Source organism: Nymphaea colorata, chromosome 3 (genome assembly GCF_008831285.2).
Source record: "Nymphaea colorata isolate Beijing-Zhang1983 chromosome 3, ASM883128v2, whole genome shotgun sequence".
NCBI lineage: Eukaryota > Viridiplantae > Streptophyta > Magnoliopsida > Nymphaeales > Nymphaeaceae > Nymphaea > Nymphaea colorata.
In genome coordinates this window covers 15,680,345-15,694,840 of record NC_045140.1, presented here as the reverse complement: position 1 = coordinate 15,694,840, position 14,496 = coordinate 15,680,345, and the positions used below count along the sequence as shown (strand labels likewise).

The 14,496-nt window shown below is 42.4% G+C and overlaps 1 protein-coding gene across 1 annotated transcript; it reads left to right on the top strand.

Annotated features, from left to right (window-relative positions):
* The first annotated feature begins 728 nt into the window (after nt 1-728).
* LOC116250569 (uncharacterized) lies at nt 729-5,248 on the top strand. The gene is made up of 3 exons (XM_031624283.2): nt 729-1,577; nt 4,400-4,563; nt 4,728-5,248. The coding sequence occupies exons 1-3, from the start codon at nt 1,309-1,311 to the stop codon at nt 4,871-4,873; spliced, it is 579 nt and encodes a 192-aa protein (XP_031480143.1). The 5' UTR covers nt 729-1,308; the 3' UTR covers nt 4,874-5,248.
* Nucleotides 5,249-14,496: the final 9,248 nt, after the last annotated feature.

Genomic DNA, 14,496 nt, shown 5'->3' with positions numbered 1-14,496 from the left:
AAGGCTTGTAGTTGAAGCTTTCCGTCAATTAGGTCTAACAAATTAACGTGGCAGCTAGGACGTTCTAAAATGTTATTTTCTGATGAAAGCAATCTACAATCTGCCCAATTCCACCAAACACAAAACATGACATGTAAACCAAGAAAAAAAAAGGTAAATTTGGTGGCTCAAAAGACGGCGACTTCGATAAGCAAAACCTGAGGAGATACAATTTACTCTCCTACTTAGTGATTCAACTCACTTTTTTTTCCAAAGTGAGGGTCGGCGCTTATCCAAAGAGAATTATATTCTTATGCATTGAGCGGAGTTTAGAAAGGCTTCTGAATTTCTCGGTGACTAGCTATCCTACCCTTTGGAAGAAATATAAAGATGTAAGAACTAACGTTTACATTAATTTTCTGATGCTGGACTTGCCAAGTCTATAGATGTAGTTAATTATGTCAAAATGTACTTAAAAAATATAGTGGATGGCCTGAACGACACAATCAAATTCCTATATACCGCGACCCTATGGATAAGAGGTCGCGTTTTCCTTTTCTTTTTCTTTCTCCCCTCCCTACGATCAGGCAAAAGAAAGGAGTGCTGTGTGGAAGAAAGTAGGTCAAGGAAAATTTAATGAATCGCTTTTTTAAGGTAAGGTAAAGACCCACGGCATCTTGCTTGCTCACCACGCAGACATCGCCAGCTCCACTTGGCCGCTGCACTGCTGGAGTCGTCGTGAATCTTGTGTGTATGTGTGCCTAACAGAGAGAGAGAACACAGCCACAGCCACAGCCACAGCCACAGCCACAGCATGCATGTCGATGCATCTTTTTGTTCTTTTTCCTTCTCTTTTCCCCATCGCCATGGGCCATGGCCTTTCTTGGAAGGCTGGCTGGCTTGGACCGTGAGGCCTCCTGGTGGCCTTAATGAATTAATGAGATTCCACCAACCTTCTCCTCACTGCCCACCCATTCCCCATTACATCCACTGGTTAAAGAGGAACAGTTGCCACAAAAGCAGGAGTACATGGAAGAGGGAAAACGAAAATAAAGGCAGAGAGTGTCCCCACTGCTATTACAGGTTGCAGCAAATTAATTTAAGGCCATCAAAAACATCGATCGACCACACGCATACACACAGGGTCCTCAAACTTCTTTACTTCATGCCATGTATTTCCTTACTTCTTTCCTCATGCCATATCAAATCCACAAGTATTTAGGGTCATGCCCATTCAAATCAATGCATCCTCACCTTATTAGAATAAATCCATGGTGCTGGTTGCTTCAACCATGAAGTGATAACCGACACACACTATGGGGATGTTTAATGCCTCCTCGCAGACTTCTTTTCCGCGGATTTCAAACGCGGATAAAGTTTCCTCGGAGCCGGACCGGATTCGAGGAAATTTTGTGTGGGAAAAAGTCGTCGTGCTTCAGCTTCCCTCCGTGGCGAAGGCGACCGTTTGCAGGACACCGTCACAAACTTATCCTTTTCCATCGTCGCAAGAGAGGGGTGAAGATTTCCCGCCGGCCGCCGTCGCCTTGTCTCCGGCATCCACTGTCCCCTCAGCCTCACTTTTTCCGGCGTCACCACAGGTTCTCTCTCTCTCTCTCTCTCTCTCTCTCTCTCTCTCTCTATATATATATATATATATATATATATATATATATATATATCGACGATGACAGAGCCTCTGAAGGCTCGACGACGATCTTTATGGGCGTGGTTTGTACAAACGTTGATTTAATCGTACGATCTTGATACTCTCGGCATTTGCGGGGATTTGTTCTTATTGGCAATTCCGGTTCTCTATGCTTTCGTTTCTTCTGGATTCTAGTGGGCTGCCTACAAAGTGTTTGATGGAAAACCTCAGCAGCAATTGAAATCTCATAGTAAGAGAATGACCGTTTCTCATATGACAGTTCCTTTCACATGTGACATGTCCATAGTCCTCTCTCCCTCTTCGAGAACAGTCTCATACAGGTAAAAGAAATTTTTTTCGTGTGGAACATTTCTTACAGGAATTCTCAATAATACTATAGATGATTCCACTGGTCACTCTGTATGTTACATAAAATTGCTGTGGTTCAAACCTCGTTGTCACCTGTCAGGCAAAATTCCTGAGTGAAGGTTGTTAGGTTCTAAGAGACTACCTCTCAATTTCACAGTTGCAGAGCTAAGTATACAGCGACAGTTGGTCTTCCACGCAAGATTTGGTTTTTCCATTCTCGAAAAGTTGAAAAAGAAACAAAAAATCTGAGCCTTTTACAAATTCTTAAGCCGCAGAGGAAAAAGATGGTTATTTCGCAAATGGAAAGTGATGAACCTAATGATTCAGTCGACTAATGTCGTTGTCCGTGGCATGGTTGAGCTCAATAGCAAAACGGGTGTCAATAGATGAAACCAGAAAGCCTTTGATTTATTTCTGATGCAGCGACTTACCTAGTTTTAGTGGGTAGCTGAAGAAATTCACTGTGATGATGATTGGAAAGTTGTACAAGTGAACACTGGGGAAATTTTCTGTTAGTGGCTGCCCCATGTAGTCATATAGATAAATGCAATTTTTCTCACGAACCGGTGCAAGGAATTAACAATTCCACTACAACAAACATATTGTGATGTCATCGCAAATATAATCCGGTGTTTGTAATGGAACAAAAAATCCAACCATTATCACTGCTTGCGTCAGGGACGGGTTTCTTAGAAGAGCTGAAATATGTTCAATCACAATGAACAAGAACAACATGGTAGGTTACGGAATACCCTATAGATCTATGGAATATGTTTATTAAGTTAAAAAACACAAGTACTTTTGGTTATACACATCTGATGATGTGTATGATGTATCTTTTTAAAAGCTACAAAAGACTAAAGAGTCGATTGTTTTGAATATGTCAACATCCTGCGATGTGAAGGCAAAGTTGTTTAAAGTTTAAGAAACACGTTTTAAGACGTGACTTCGTATGCAGAGAGCGTCTTTTAACATTTTTATGTCTGTTTTCTTTTTCTTAAAAGAAAGGCAGTGATCTAGTCATCTTGCTATTCACCGTCTATTGAAATATGCATTTGTGGGGTGGCTGGTGTGAATGCCTATTTATTACCCACTCTAGTTCTTGGTATATGTAATAGAATCAGTGGTGCTGACTGCTGAGATGATTTATTGAATGGGGATAGCGCCTTACAAAGGCGGACTATGGTGGCCTTTCGCTTCAAAAAAGGATTCACTCTCAAACAACGTAACGTGCTAGGTATCTAGTGAAAATCTACTAGTTTTCTATACATGTTCATGAACTGTTGTCGCTATTTCCTATTCCTTTTATCTGTTTTATAAAATTGGGTTTCACGTCCACTTTTTCTGTTTATGTGTATATCACCTGCTTCCTTGAAAGAACAACTTCATGGAGCGGATACACATTTGGTTGCTCTATCACACAACTGCATATAGCCTGTGAAACTCCATTCGGCAAAATGCTATACCTTATAAGAAATTTTGATGGATCGGCAGATTTTGTCCTTAAACCACTTAAATACACCTAAGGCCCAACACCCCGGCCCTTAAACCATTTAAATACACCGAAGGCCCAATATCAACGTCTCTTGATGCCATCAGAGTAGCCGGAGTTGAATAAAGAAGATACTTATATGCCATATGCGACCCTGCAAGGCCCAATACCAACGTCTCTTGATGCCATCAGAGTAGCCGGAGTTGAATAAAGTAAGCCGCCCTGCAAGGCCCAATACCAACATCTCTTGACGCCATCAAAATAGCAGAATAAAGGACATACTTATTGTATGCCACCCGGCCCGATCAAATGGAGCTACCCATCATTTAGAGAATGATAGACTACTTGCTTTACACATTTTTTTACTGCTGAACTGGCATCGTAGCAAGGAGAGGACAGACATCTCCCCAATCCTAGTCTTACATAAAATCCCTGAATCCAAACCCTACTCCCAACTCGATCCCGTCTTATTACTTTGGCTCGGACCCTGTCTCGATGTTGATTAGACCTTCATCTTCATTTCTGGGAGCCGGTATGGGTTAGGTTCAGTTAAAATCCAACCCACTAGCACCCGATGTAAGAATCGATCCATGAACCGGATGATCCATATCCGGAAGGAAGGTCGGTCAGAAAATGGGAACTGGCAAGGCGGGATACTTTTATGACGGCATGAGGAAGGGGTTGCGCCTGTGTGTGACCACGTGTGAAAGTCCCCACAAGTCCCTGATCCTTCCGAGATCATCACTCGACGTTTGTTTCAGTGCACGGAGAGGGGGAGAGAGGGAGAGTAGGAAACTTTAGCTCGTCAAACTTGTATGCGAGCTTATTTATTTTCCCAAAATTTATAATTGCATCAGACGGATGTTACCTTCTGTGTCTCCCTGAGTGCTCCTTCTTGCGATCTGAGGTTGTAGGAGAAGTGGGGACGAAGGAAACATGGCTTCGTCATCATTCAGAATTGGCGTCCGCGTGTTATTGTTACTCCTGCTGCTGCTCCTCCTCTTTTACGTGGGCCGACCCCTCTACTGGAAGCTTTCCGCTACTTTCCACGAGATCCGCCAGAAATCCGTCAAGGATGGTACGACTTCTCGCTCCCCAACTCCCTTACCTTCCTTTTTTCCTTTGTTTCTTTCTGCCTCCCTGTTGATTTTCGTCCCTCTTCCTTGCGATTGGGGGAGGATGGTATTTCTTGGTGGTTGCTTATCCTCTTCTCATTCTACTATTTTGATCTTCTTCTTTCAGGGTTGTCGCACATTGTGACGGAAGCTCAAAAGTCGATCGGTTGGTACCACGACGAGTCTGATGTGGGAGGAGTCGCCAAGTCTGGTAGGGCTAACGCCGCAACCACCAGTCGCAGAAGGCGCCTCCTCTACGCGCCCTCCTTCTAATGGAGAAACTCTTTGGCTGGTATTTCTTTAGATTTGGCGGAATGCGTCCATTGCGGCTCGTCTTCTCTTGTTTCTTCTTCATTGCCATGCGCTTTTGTTCAGAAAAAATGAGTTTCGGTATTTCTCTCCTCTTTACACCGACCTGAATCAGGAACACCGAAACAGGAGCAACGTCAACTACATGAAATTGCCTGAAGCTATTTGGTGAAACTCCTCATTGTACTATCCTCTGCTATTTGTCTTCTTTCTCTACCTTTTTCTTCCACTATAATACTCAGATTGTTTGCTATTTTCACAAACTATTGTTTAACATCTCGCATTGCTGTACTGAAATGCTGCTGCTACATTTCATTGATGCACTCTTGTTTTGCTTTTTGAGACGTTTTTCTTATGCCTCATAATGAGGTGGTTTCGTGTACGAGCCTCTTCTGCGAACTTCTGAGCAGTAGTTCGAAACAGAAGCATATAGCTTGTTTGGCAGATCAGTCTCATACCATATGAGTCTTTGGTTCGTTAGTTATAAAAGTCAAATCTTTCATGTTGAACCAGAACTTTATGGCTGAACTTACTGGTTTGTACTTTGCGAGACCTTAGTAGTTTAGTTTACCAATATAAATTTCTTCCAGACCTAAATTTTGATTACTCATTGTGTTGACTTGGCTGCAATTGGCGACAGTGGGTTATGACCTAAGGCATAGGCACCAAATGGCCGATGCTGACCTCTTAGGCAAGGGTAGGATGCGAATTCTAAAAAAGGAATTATCAAATTAAATATATGTTACTTTAATGAGGGATATCATAGCATAATGATATTAATTTACTGAAAAATGAAAAATGATCAATCACAACTGCTGTAATATGTTAATTTCAGAGTGTGCAGTCACATGCTTAGCCCATAGGTTAGATGGTGAACACTAAGCTTGATCTTGCAGCACCAGAAAAAGGTCACAAAAAAGTCTATAAAAGTAAAGACTCTATGCAACACAGACTCTTTAAGGAGGTTGCTTTATCCTTGCTGGCTCCAGGTGAAGGTTCTGCTTCAACTCATCAATTTCAATCATGAGCCATGTCAAACACAGTCAATTGTACCAATGCACATCGGATCCTATTTTCACTTTGATGTTGTCAAATAAATCATAGGCTCACATATTCGTTAACTTATTCTCATGCGTACCATTTGTAAAGTTACTTTTGCTTTTTTTCTTAAAAGATGTTGAATCCACATCCACACCTATGTGCATTGTATAAATGTGTGATTGTGCCTGCCACACTTACATCATTTTTTTTCTTTTTTTGATAAATCCTGCATCGAAAATGACAACTATAGGATAGAAATCGCCTGCTTTCTGGGGTCGACATCCAAGGATGTTATGAACTTTTATTTTGCATCTCAAGAGCTATCGAGGATGTGCTTCGGGAACATTTCTCTCATGTTGATTGGTAGGGGGAATTCCTCATTCACGTGAGGATCGAGGAGGAGGTGAATGTGGTTTTGGAGCAGCATGCTTGGTAGTTGGTGGCGAATATCTGGTGGCACTATGGTGGAGCCTGGGGACGCTGCGGACAATGAATTTCTTGCTGTTTGCGCCCCTTTGGCTCTTTGGGCTCCGGGTGTAACTTTGAAGTGAGTATATATTTGTGAGCTGCTGGTTTTGCAGGGTACCTCCAAGGATCCTTACAAGGTTGGTTAGTCTACGGACATATTGCTAAGAACAACTTTGCTATGGCTTATGTGGACCTTCTCCTGTTGTAGCTTTGCCTACTGAAGTGGACATTGGGTTGGGAATGAGTAGAACCATCATCCTAAAATTGGTTTACAAGGGTAGACTACGGTTTTATAAAAGACATAACATCAATTCACACTAACCCCCTAGAGAAATGCTACAATGGTGGCGTCAACTCTAAAGCTTCTAAGATTTGTGCAATTAACCCTCTGAAAGCAAACTGAGAGGCAGTTTACATCAGAGGGTTCATTAGCCTTTGCAATAGACCTAGTTTGAGTCCTTATAGAACCTTACCATTAAGGAGAACAAGTCACATGGACCCCTAATGAAAGGGATCATGGTGCTAATTACCTGAACAGATCGTATTCAATGTGTACGGTTGAATAGACATGCAGGAGGCAAGTGGGAAAGTAGATAGTCAGGCTAACCCTTTCTCTCAGATGGCCAGGCCTATGTATAGACCTATTGGATGGAGAAATTCCCCCAAGTTTATATTTTGTAGCAAGAAAACGAATAAAGGCATTGCAGAGGTTGTCTGGTCAGGGAAACCTTTTGGGAAAATGAGAGGGTTGCGGTTAAGTGGAATTATGGCAGTAGTGGCATCATCGGCAACTTGTGGTACACTCCCTGGATATTGAGGTAAATAGTGGGAAAAGGCAGATGCTTTGTTTAGGGACCTTACACAGTTTGATTCAGCAATGCTGATGCAATTGAGAAATCTCAAGATCCTCCACCAGATTCCCTGATCGAAAAAGGGAAACAACCCCCTAGCATGGAATTAGAGGCATAGCCCGTCAGGCAGTCAGAGGGCACCTTCTTGCCATGCTTACTGATCATGCCCCAGGAGGGTTGTTTTTGTTTAATGCCATGATTGATGAAGATTGGATGGTGGAGTGGTTTAATTGAAGCCACAATCTAGCAACTACTGGTAATGCTAACCTTGTGGAAGGCAAGGGTCAGATTGTACGGGCATGAAACTTAGCTCAGTTAACTACTTAATTCTCTCCATAGGTATATTGCTGGATCCTGCTTAGATATGCTTGGAGAAGCACCATGACTTGTCTTTATTGTAGGAGGGTTATATCTCCCTCTTGACCTCTTGTCTTGGATAAGTGCTTTAGATTGCCTTTGTAATCTAATCAGTCCATTCACTTGCCATGTCTAATGTTAGGAGATTTAAGTGCATTGTTTGGGGAGACAAATAAGACTAGAAGTGGTCAAGTGCAGTGTCTTGTCATGCGTTTGATAATTTTTTGGCTAATTGTAGGCTTACCACTCTAGAAGATCCTTGCTAGCAATATACTTGGTCGAATAGCAGGGATAGAGGGATAGTGATTTTATGTATGTTAAACTAGTGTCTTACGAACATAGGTTGGCACCCAAAACGGGGGGCCAATAAGTTAGCTCAGGTCCTACCCATATTTACCTCATATCACTGGGTGCATGTATTCGATGCCTAGCTCCATTGTGAAACCCTTTTGAGTACCAGATGATCAGGAACTACAAGTGTTGGGGATCAAAGACAATTGTTGCTTAATGGTGGCTCAAGATTGGAGCGTTCCAACAAGTGGGTACTCCTTATCAAATCTATAAACAAGCTTGGAGCCACCAAGACACATTTAGCAAGATGAAACAAGGATTTCTTGGTGGTCCCAGCTGAGAGGTTTAGAAACACTAGGCTGCTGTTAGATGAGGGCAAGGGGGCACCAGTAATTTTTCTTTGTAGGGGCCGCAATATAATTTTTCAAATTTTGTATATAGGTTTTAAACTAACATTTTTAAATTTTACATGTAAAATATTGAATTTTTGTAGGTAGGGGGTGGGAGGGGGGTCTCCATGGCCCCTGCCTCTGCCACTAGATGAGGGCCAATGCAAAGCTGATCAAGGATAGCATGGGGCATCAACTTATGCTACGATGCTATGTCAAGACTCAAGAGCTCTATGATACCCTCAATTAGGAGGCCAGTCTTTGGACATAGATGGTTAGAATGAAGCGGTTGGAGGAGGGGATCAAAACCACTTTTTTTCTGGTTGTGGTTAGAGGAAAAAAAGCTAAAAATTGGATAGAAAACATTGAATATGAGAACGTCTTCCCCTCATATATGAGCATCATAAGATGCGTTTGTACAAAATCTCTTCAAGAGTTTGCTCACTTTGGAGGAGGGTTCAGGAGATTTGCTTACCGATGTTGGATGGGCCCATGGTAACTCATGAGGAGTCCTACAGTTGCTAAAGCCAGTCTCTTTGGGGGAAGCCCAAACAATTTTTTTTTCTGATGCAAATAGTTCCTCTGGCTTGGATGGCGTTCCAGTCTCCTTTTTCCGACACCAATGGCAGGTGGTTGGTAAGGATTGAACTCTTTGTCCTTAACAATTTCATAATGACAGGTAAGCTGATAAAGAAAATCTATGGGGCGCTGATTTTGCATTTTGTAACTTACTTTACAAGTTCATCTCTAAGTTCGTCACGAATAGACTGAAACTGATCCTTATGAGGATTGTGGACAATGTTTTTTCGGCTCATTGGATGGCTGACTCAATGCAGAAGTCAACTCAGCCCTCTTGTTGTCTAAATTTGGATATGACTAAGGCTTATGACTGTGTTAGTTGGAATTTCTATGTAGCTCCTTAGGGAAAATGGGGTTTGAGGAGAGATGGGTGGATATTGTGCTTGCGTATGTTGCCTCAGCATCAGTTGCAGTCATGGTGACTGGGTCTTCGAGTGTGTATTTGATGTAAAGGAGGAACCCCTCTTCCCTTACGTGTTCCTCATCATTATGAAGATGTTCTCAACCATTATGGAGATGTCTCTCACCATATACAACATGATGAATGTAGGGGACTTCGTGATTCTTTATCAAGGACATGTTAAATTCTGACTATATCCTTTTTGCCTATTTTTACTAACACGTTGCAGTGTATGGGCATCAAGACTCTTTTGTTGTTACGGGGTTGGTCAGTCAACAATCATCCTGCCGGTCACCTCCCCTCTGGAATTGTGGTCATTGTTTCATATTAATAAGACTGAGAAGTGGAGAATGTGAGTGTGATGATTCACTTACTTTGCCATTGTCTATTGTCTCCCAACCTTAGACTGAACCGAAAGAAAAGAAATATGCCTAGCAAAGATGTTCCATTTGCATGAAGAAGATGATGGAGTGCGCAGGTCAGTTATTCAAATGTAGCTTAGCGTCCAAGACATGGAGGAACATTTCTTTCAGGATTAATCAAGAGGGCATGCCCCATTCAAATCTAGCTATAGAGCTGAAATGGTGGTTTGCTGCTAGCTTCAAGACAAGCTGGCTTATGAACTGTTGGAGAGCCACCTTCCACACAGCGATCTGGGGGATTTGGATGGCTTGGAAAACAAGTCTATGCATGACAAAAGAATGGGAAGCTTGGACATGGAGTCAAGCTTAATTTGGAAGAGATGTCAGGAAAGCGTCTACTCTATTTTCTGTGACTCGGAATGAGATAAGCATGAGTTGAATGTTGTCACTGGTTGTCTGCTGGGGTTTGGCTTGAAATTGGAAGGAACTGCATGTGTATCCAGTTGGTGTCCATGTTATAAGAAAACACCAAAAAGTGTGCATGGAGCTGGAGTGGCCACGCTGATCAGAGGATTTCTGCAGCTTTCTATTGAGATCCTCGTGCCAGAGATGGATCTTCTGGGATCAATTTTGGCTGACCTGAATCTTTCCCAGGAGATCTAGATCCATTTAGTCGAAGGGGCATAGTGAAGGGCAAGGCCACCTCCCCAACAAAGTCGGGCCTCTCCAAACGTTTCCTTCGATGCCGTTAAAGGTTCTCTAGTCTGTTGAACAGCCATTTTTTGGTCTGTGCTATATTGCTATGCCGTACAGTTCTTGGTTTAACCACGGTAGGAGGCCAACCTCCAGCAGGGATGTTAACGCTCAAACCTCATTGGAGGATTGGCAGCTGCATAGTCAGCCAATGTCGATGCTTCAATTATGTTAGATGTCTTGGATCAGTGAAGTTTGATTGACTACTTGTGATCTATTAACTGAAGTAGGCAACTTGTAGAATTTTAGCAATGGCATTCTGTGAGGTCGTCTTTGGTTTAGAGCGAAAAAGTACCAAGTATGAAGATCTTAGATGTTTAACGCTAAGGTGTTTGTGTAGAATCTTTGCATAACCTAGTATGTGTGTTGTTGTCTAGCTCATTTATCCATAAGCCACTTTCTGATTATGTTTTCTCTGATCAGTGTCTCGCATGAACAGGCTTAAAGGTGTCGAAAGTGGAAAGCATGTAATGCATGTCTAGGATGTGGGCATCAGTAGACCTCTTACGGTTACCACTTTCTGCTTTTCAGGAATGGTTACTCAAATTACAAACTATATGTGCATGACGTTTGGAACCATATTGTAAGTTGTTTTAGTTGCATCATGGATTCCCTCTTTCAGAAGAATAGCTGAAAAATTTATTCTTGCCCAAGATTTTGCATGCTTCGGCATCTCTTCAGTAACAATATTTGATGGATGGGCTAAGATATTATTTACGTAGGGTAGCGATTTGGAATGGTAACGTTCTGAAGCATGAGTGGCTGCAAATAGCACTGAAGGATTTACTTGGAACACAAGACTTGCTCATGATGTGAATTAAAAAAACTGAACTGCTGTTTTGTTACTATTACGGCTACAACTATTACTACTGCCAATGATAGTAACAATAAAATAATAATAAAGGGACGAAAAGAAAAAAAAACAGAGCAGCAGGTGACGTATGAGAAATAGGGATGGCAGGATGGGGTAACCTGGGGAAGGGAAAGCCAACCTTCCGCAAAATCTTATCCTTCCAATCCCACCTGTTTATCCTGCTACTTCTTTGTCTTACCATTTCTGTGTTCGGTGAATCGCCGGCCCTGCTGCTAGAAGAACGCCAACGATTTATAACTCGGCGCAATTCTTGTTTACACCCGAGGCGGATTCCCTCTGACTGAGCAGCCACCCAAGCTACAAGTGGCTAAGGCCGCACAATGACTCTAGTCAGTTCGAGTTTGATTTAAACTTTAAGTGTCAAAACTTGACTTGAGTTCGACTTCGTTTGTAAATAAAAGGCTCAAAATGTTGAAGTCAAATTCTAGTTGTAAGAACTCGTCTTGTTTAAACTCGATTCAGTTCAATTACTTAATAAATGTTAAATTGAAAATATAAAATAGTTAAATGAATGACAACTAAATGAGTTAAACGAGTAAAAGAAATGAGACGTGCTTAATAGAAATGAGTTACAAAGAATCAAGTTCGAGCTTTACATTGTCAGTTGAGCTCGAAAGGTCTACTCGGCTCATGTGCGGCCTTTGATGTTGCCCCAGGATTGCAAAACCTGGTTCGTCTCAGGTTTAGTTACCCATGCTTGTCCTCGTCCTCCTTTCCTTTTCTCTTTTCCCTTTTTCCGGATTGTCTGCTGCGAAGGCAAACGCGTTGCCTGTGCGTTGTCCTACATAGTTTCTAAAATTATGAAAGGACGTTTGTACATGAACAAGGCTCTGCCTGACTTCCACCATTTTAGTTCATTTCCCTTTTCTCGTTCATGGCTTCTTCCCTACCTTTTTCCCGTTCAAATATTGATCAGAAGTGCATCGATGAAAAACAAATGCCGATCGAATTAAATTAAAAGTTAAAGTTTGGTTTTTTGAAGAAAAACCAATAGTTAGGTTGTTAAAGTTGTGAGATATATGTCAACCTTAAAATTATGTCGGAGACAACAGCCACCTCTTACCGGATAGGGGAGGGCGAGGCCACTGCCTTCCCCAGAAGTAAACGTGAGCGGATGGCCCGCGTTCGTCGAGTCCTTTTCGGCGGGTGAGAGGTGTTCATTCTTTTTAGCAAGAAGACAACAGCTATACCGTCCACATGGACGGCACACAGTCACCAAGTCCTTCTCGGTTGAGTGGGTTTGTATGGGACATGAGGAATGACGCCAACGATGCATCATTTCCCACACGGCGCTCGGATTTCTCACAACCTTTTTCTTATTACAAAATCAAGAGAAGGCGACAATGATGCAAATGCCAACCCCCTGATGCCCTAGAGACCGCCGAATGGTGGGGGCGACGGTTAGGAGTAGGACACTCCCGCCGCCCTGCCGGGCAGTCTTCGACGACGTCAAGAGGAGGCGACTGCTGCAAAACTTTTTTTGTCTAAATGGCATCTTTTTTTTTTTGGGGGAGGAGGAAGGCCTTCACCCCCACCCCCTCCTTCGAAGTTGCATTTTTTTTTTTTTTTGTTCCATTTGTCCATCTAATTCAACGTATCGTGCTCTCCTTGTGAGAGGCAGGGCTGGATTCCTTCTTATGGCTGGAGCGATCCACATTTTATGTGTGTATATATACAACTCAAGAAGCGCCTCAGATCCGGTTTGACTTGGACCCAATAACTTATTGAGCTGGGCCAGGCCCATATGGGTCGTAATTGATCTCTGCTCACTCAATGTTCATTGCCGCCGTAGCCCACGATATCGCCGGTTGGCTTTGACGCCAATATTGTTCTTCATTTGGGTGCACGTGACTCGATTCGCATTTCCATACCATGAGGCAGCGAACCATCCCCCACGAAAAAAATTTAATTTTAGCCTCTACTCTAAGCTACCTCTCTCTCTCTCCCTCCCTCCTTTGTTTTTTATGTGAACTTCTCTTGGGAATCATAGTTAGACAAGGGAATTCAATGAGCCAAGGGTCTTAGCTCCTGCAGCGGAGCCTTAACGTTAGTAAGTCTCTCTCTCTCTCTCTCACGCACGCACACTCACTCTCAACTGCACATTAAACTGTACTCACATGTGATCATTACCATGAATTTGCTATGGCAACTTTACTTTATGGAAGTACCAATTTTTGGTGGGCGATTTAGCATTCCAAAAATTATGTTATCCACAGCGCTTGATTTCTAGAAAATAGTGAGGAGAATCTTATTCGATGTTGTTAGGCCTAAAGAGAGGGGGTGGGGGTGTTGAAGGGCAGCCATGATTGGCTTGGCTGAAACCTGAGTGTGGTCTCAGTTTCTCATGCTTGTTTTTCCTTTCTCTATTTAGTTTCAAGAATTTTCGTCGGTCTTGGTTCTTGTGAATGATATTCTCTCTTTCTCTTTCTCTATTGTTTTGATTTTGACTTCTTACGAAGACGATACGCAGGTGAGGGAAAATTCAAGGGTCATTGTTCTTGGCTCGGCTCGCGACAAGAAAATTTCTCCCCAGCAAGTCCCTCCCTTTCTCTCTCTCTCATACGTACACGTTAAACCGTAGCACGCACGGTCTTGTTAATGAAAATTCTTGATAAATCCATGAAAGATATGTGCTAGAATCTCCTAAGTTCACCTCATGATGGTGCATGAATATGTTTTTGAACTTCAAGTTTGTTGTGTTCGTCCTTCTCATTCTTCGTCATATGACGGGGCGGGGGCGTCTGTTTCCGCTGCGTTAGAGAAAAATCTTGCTATTTGCGTATTTTTTCATGCGAATGGTATTGATCGCACGGCGTTATGACCATTCGGTTTTGTTGAAATTCATCTTCATAAAAGCTTTGAAGATCGTAAAGCGTCCCCTGGCGAACGTTCCCCGTTGCTTGAGTGAGGTCTTCACCAAACTTGACAACTCCCTTACCAGCTACGGACTGACGTCCTTGAAAAATCTGTGTCAAAATCAACACAAGCTTTGTCTAAAACAAGAAGAAAAAAGGAAAATCAGACACCTTAATTTCACAATCAAGAACGTCCTGTTAACTTGTCTTGTCAGACATGGTTGCTAGCTATATGACTATAATGTTTTTGCAAGAGAAGAAACTCCTTTCCTTCCTAGAAGAACCTTTACCTTGCTTTTGTGGTGCAATAAAGTCGATCTTTTTCCTTCAAAGCAGGAGAAACAGAAGGGGATATGGCGCAAGATTT

Bases quoted from the DNA above. Each gene is read 5' to 3' on its own strand.
- LOC116250569 (XM_031624283.2), top strand. From the start codon at position 1,309: ATGCCTCCTCGCAGACTTCTTTTCCGCGGATTTCAAACGCGGATAAAG. The intron at 1,578-4,399 runs GTTCTCTCTCTC...CTGAGGTTGTAG, and splicing joins TTTTTCCGGCGTCACCACAG to GAGAAGTGGGGACGAAGGAA. The intron at 4,564-4,727 runs GTACGACTTCTC...TTCTTCTTTCAG, and splicing joins CCAGAAATCCGTCAAGGATG to GGTTGTCGCACATTGTGACG.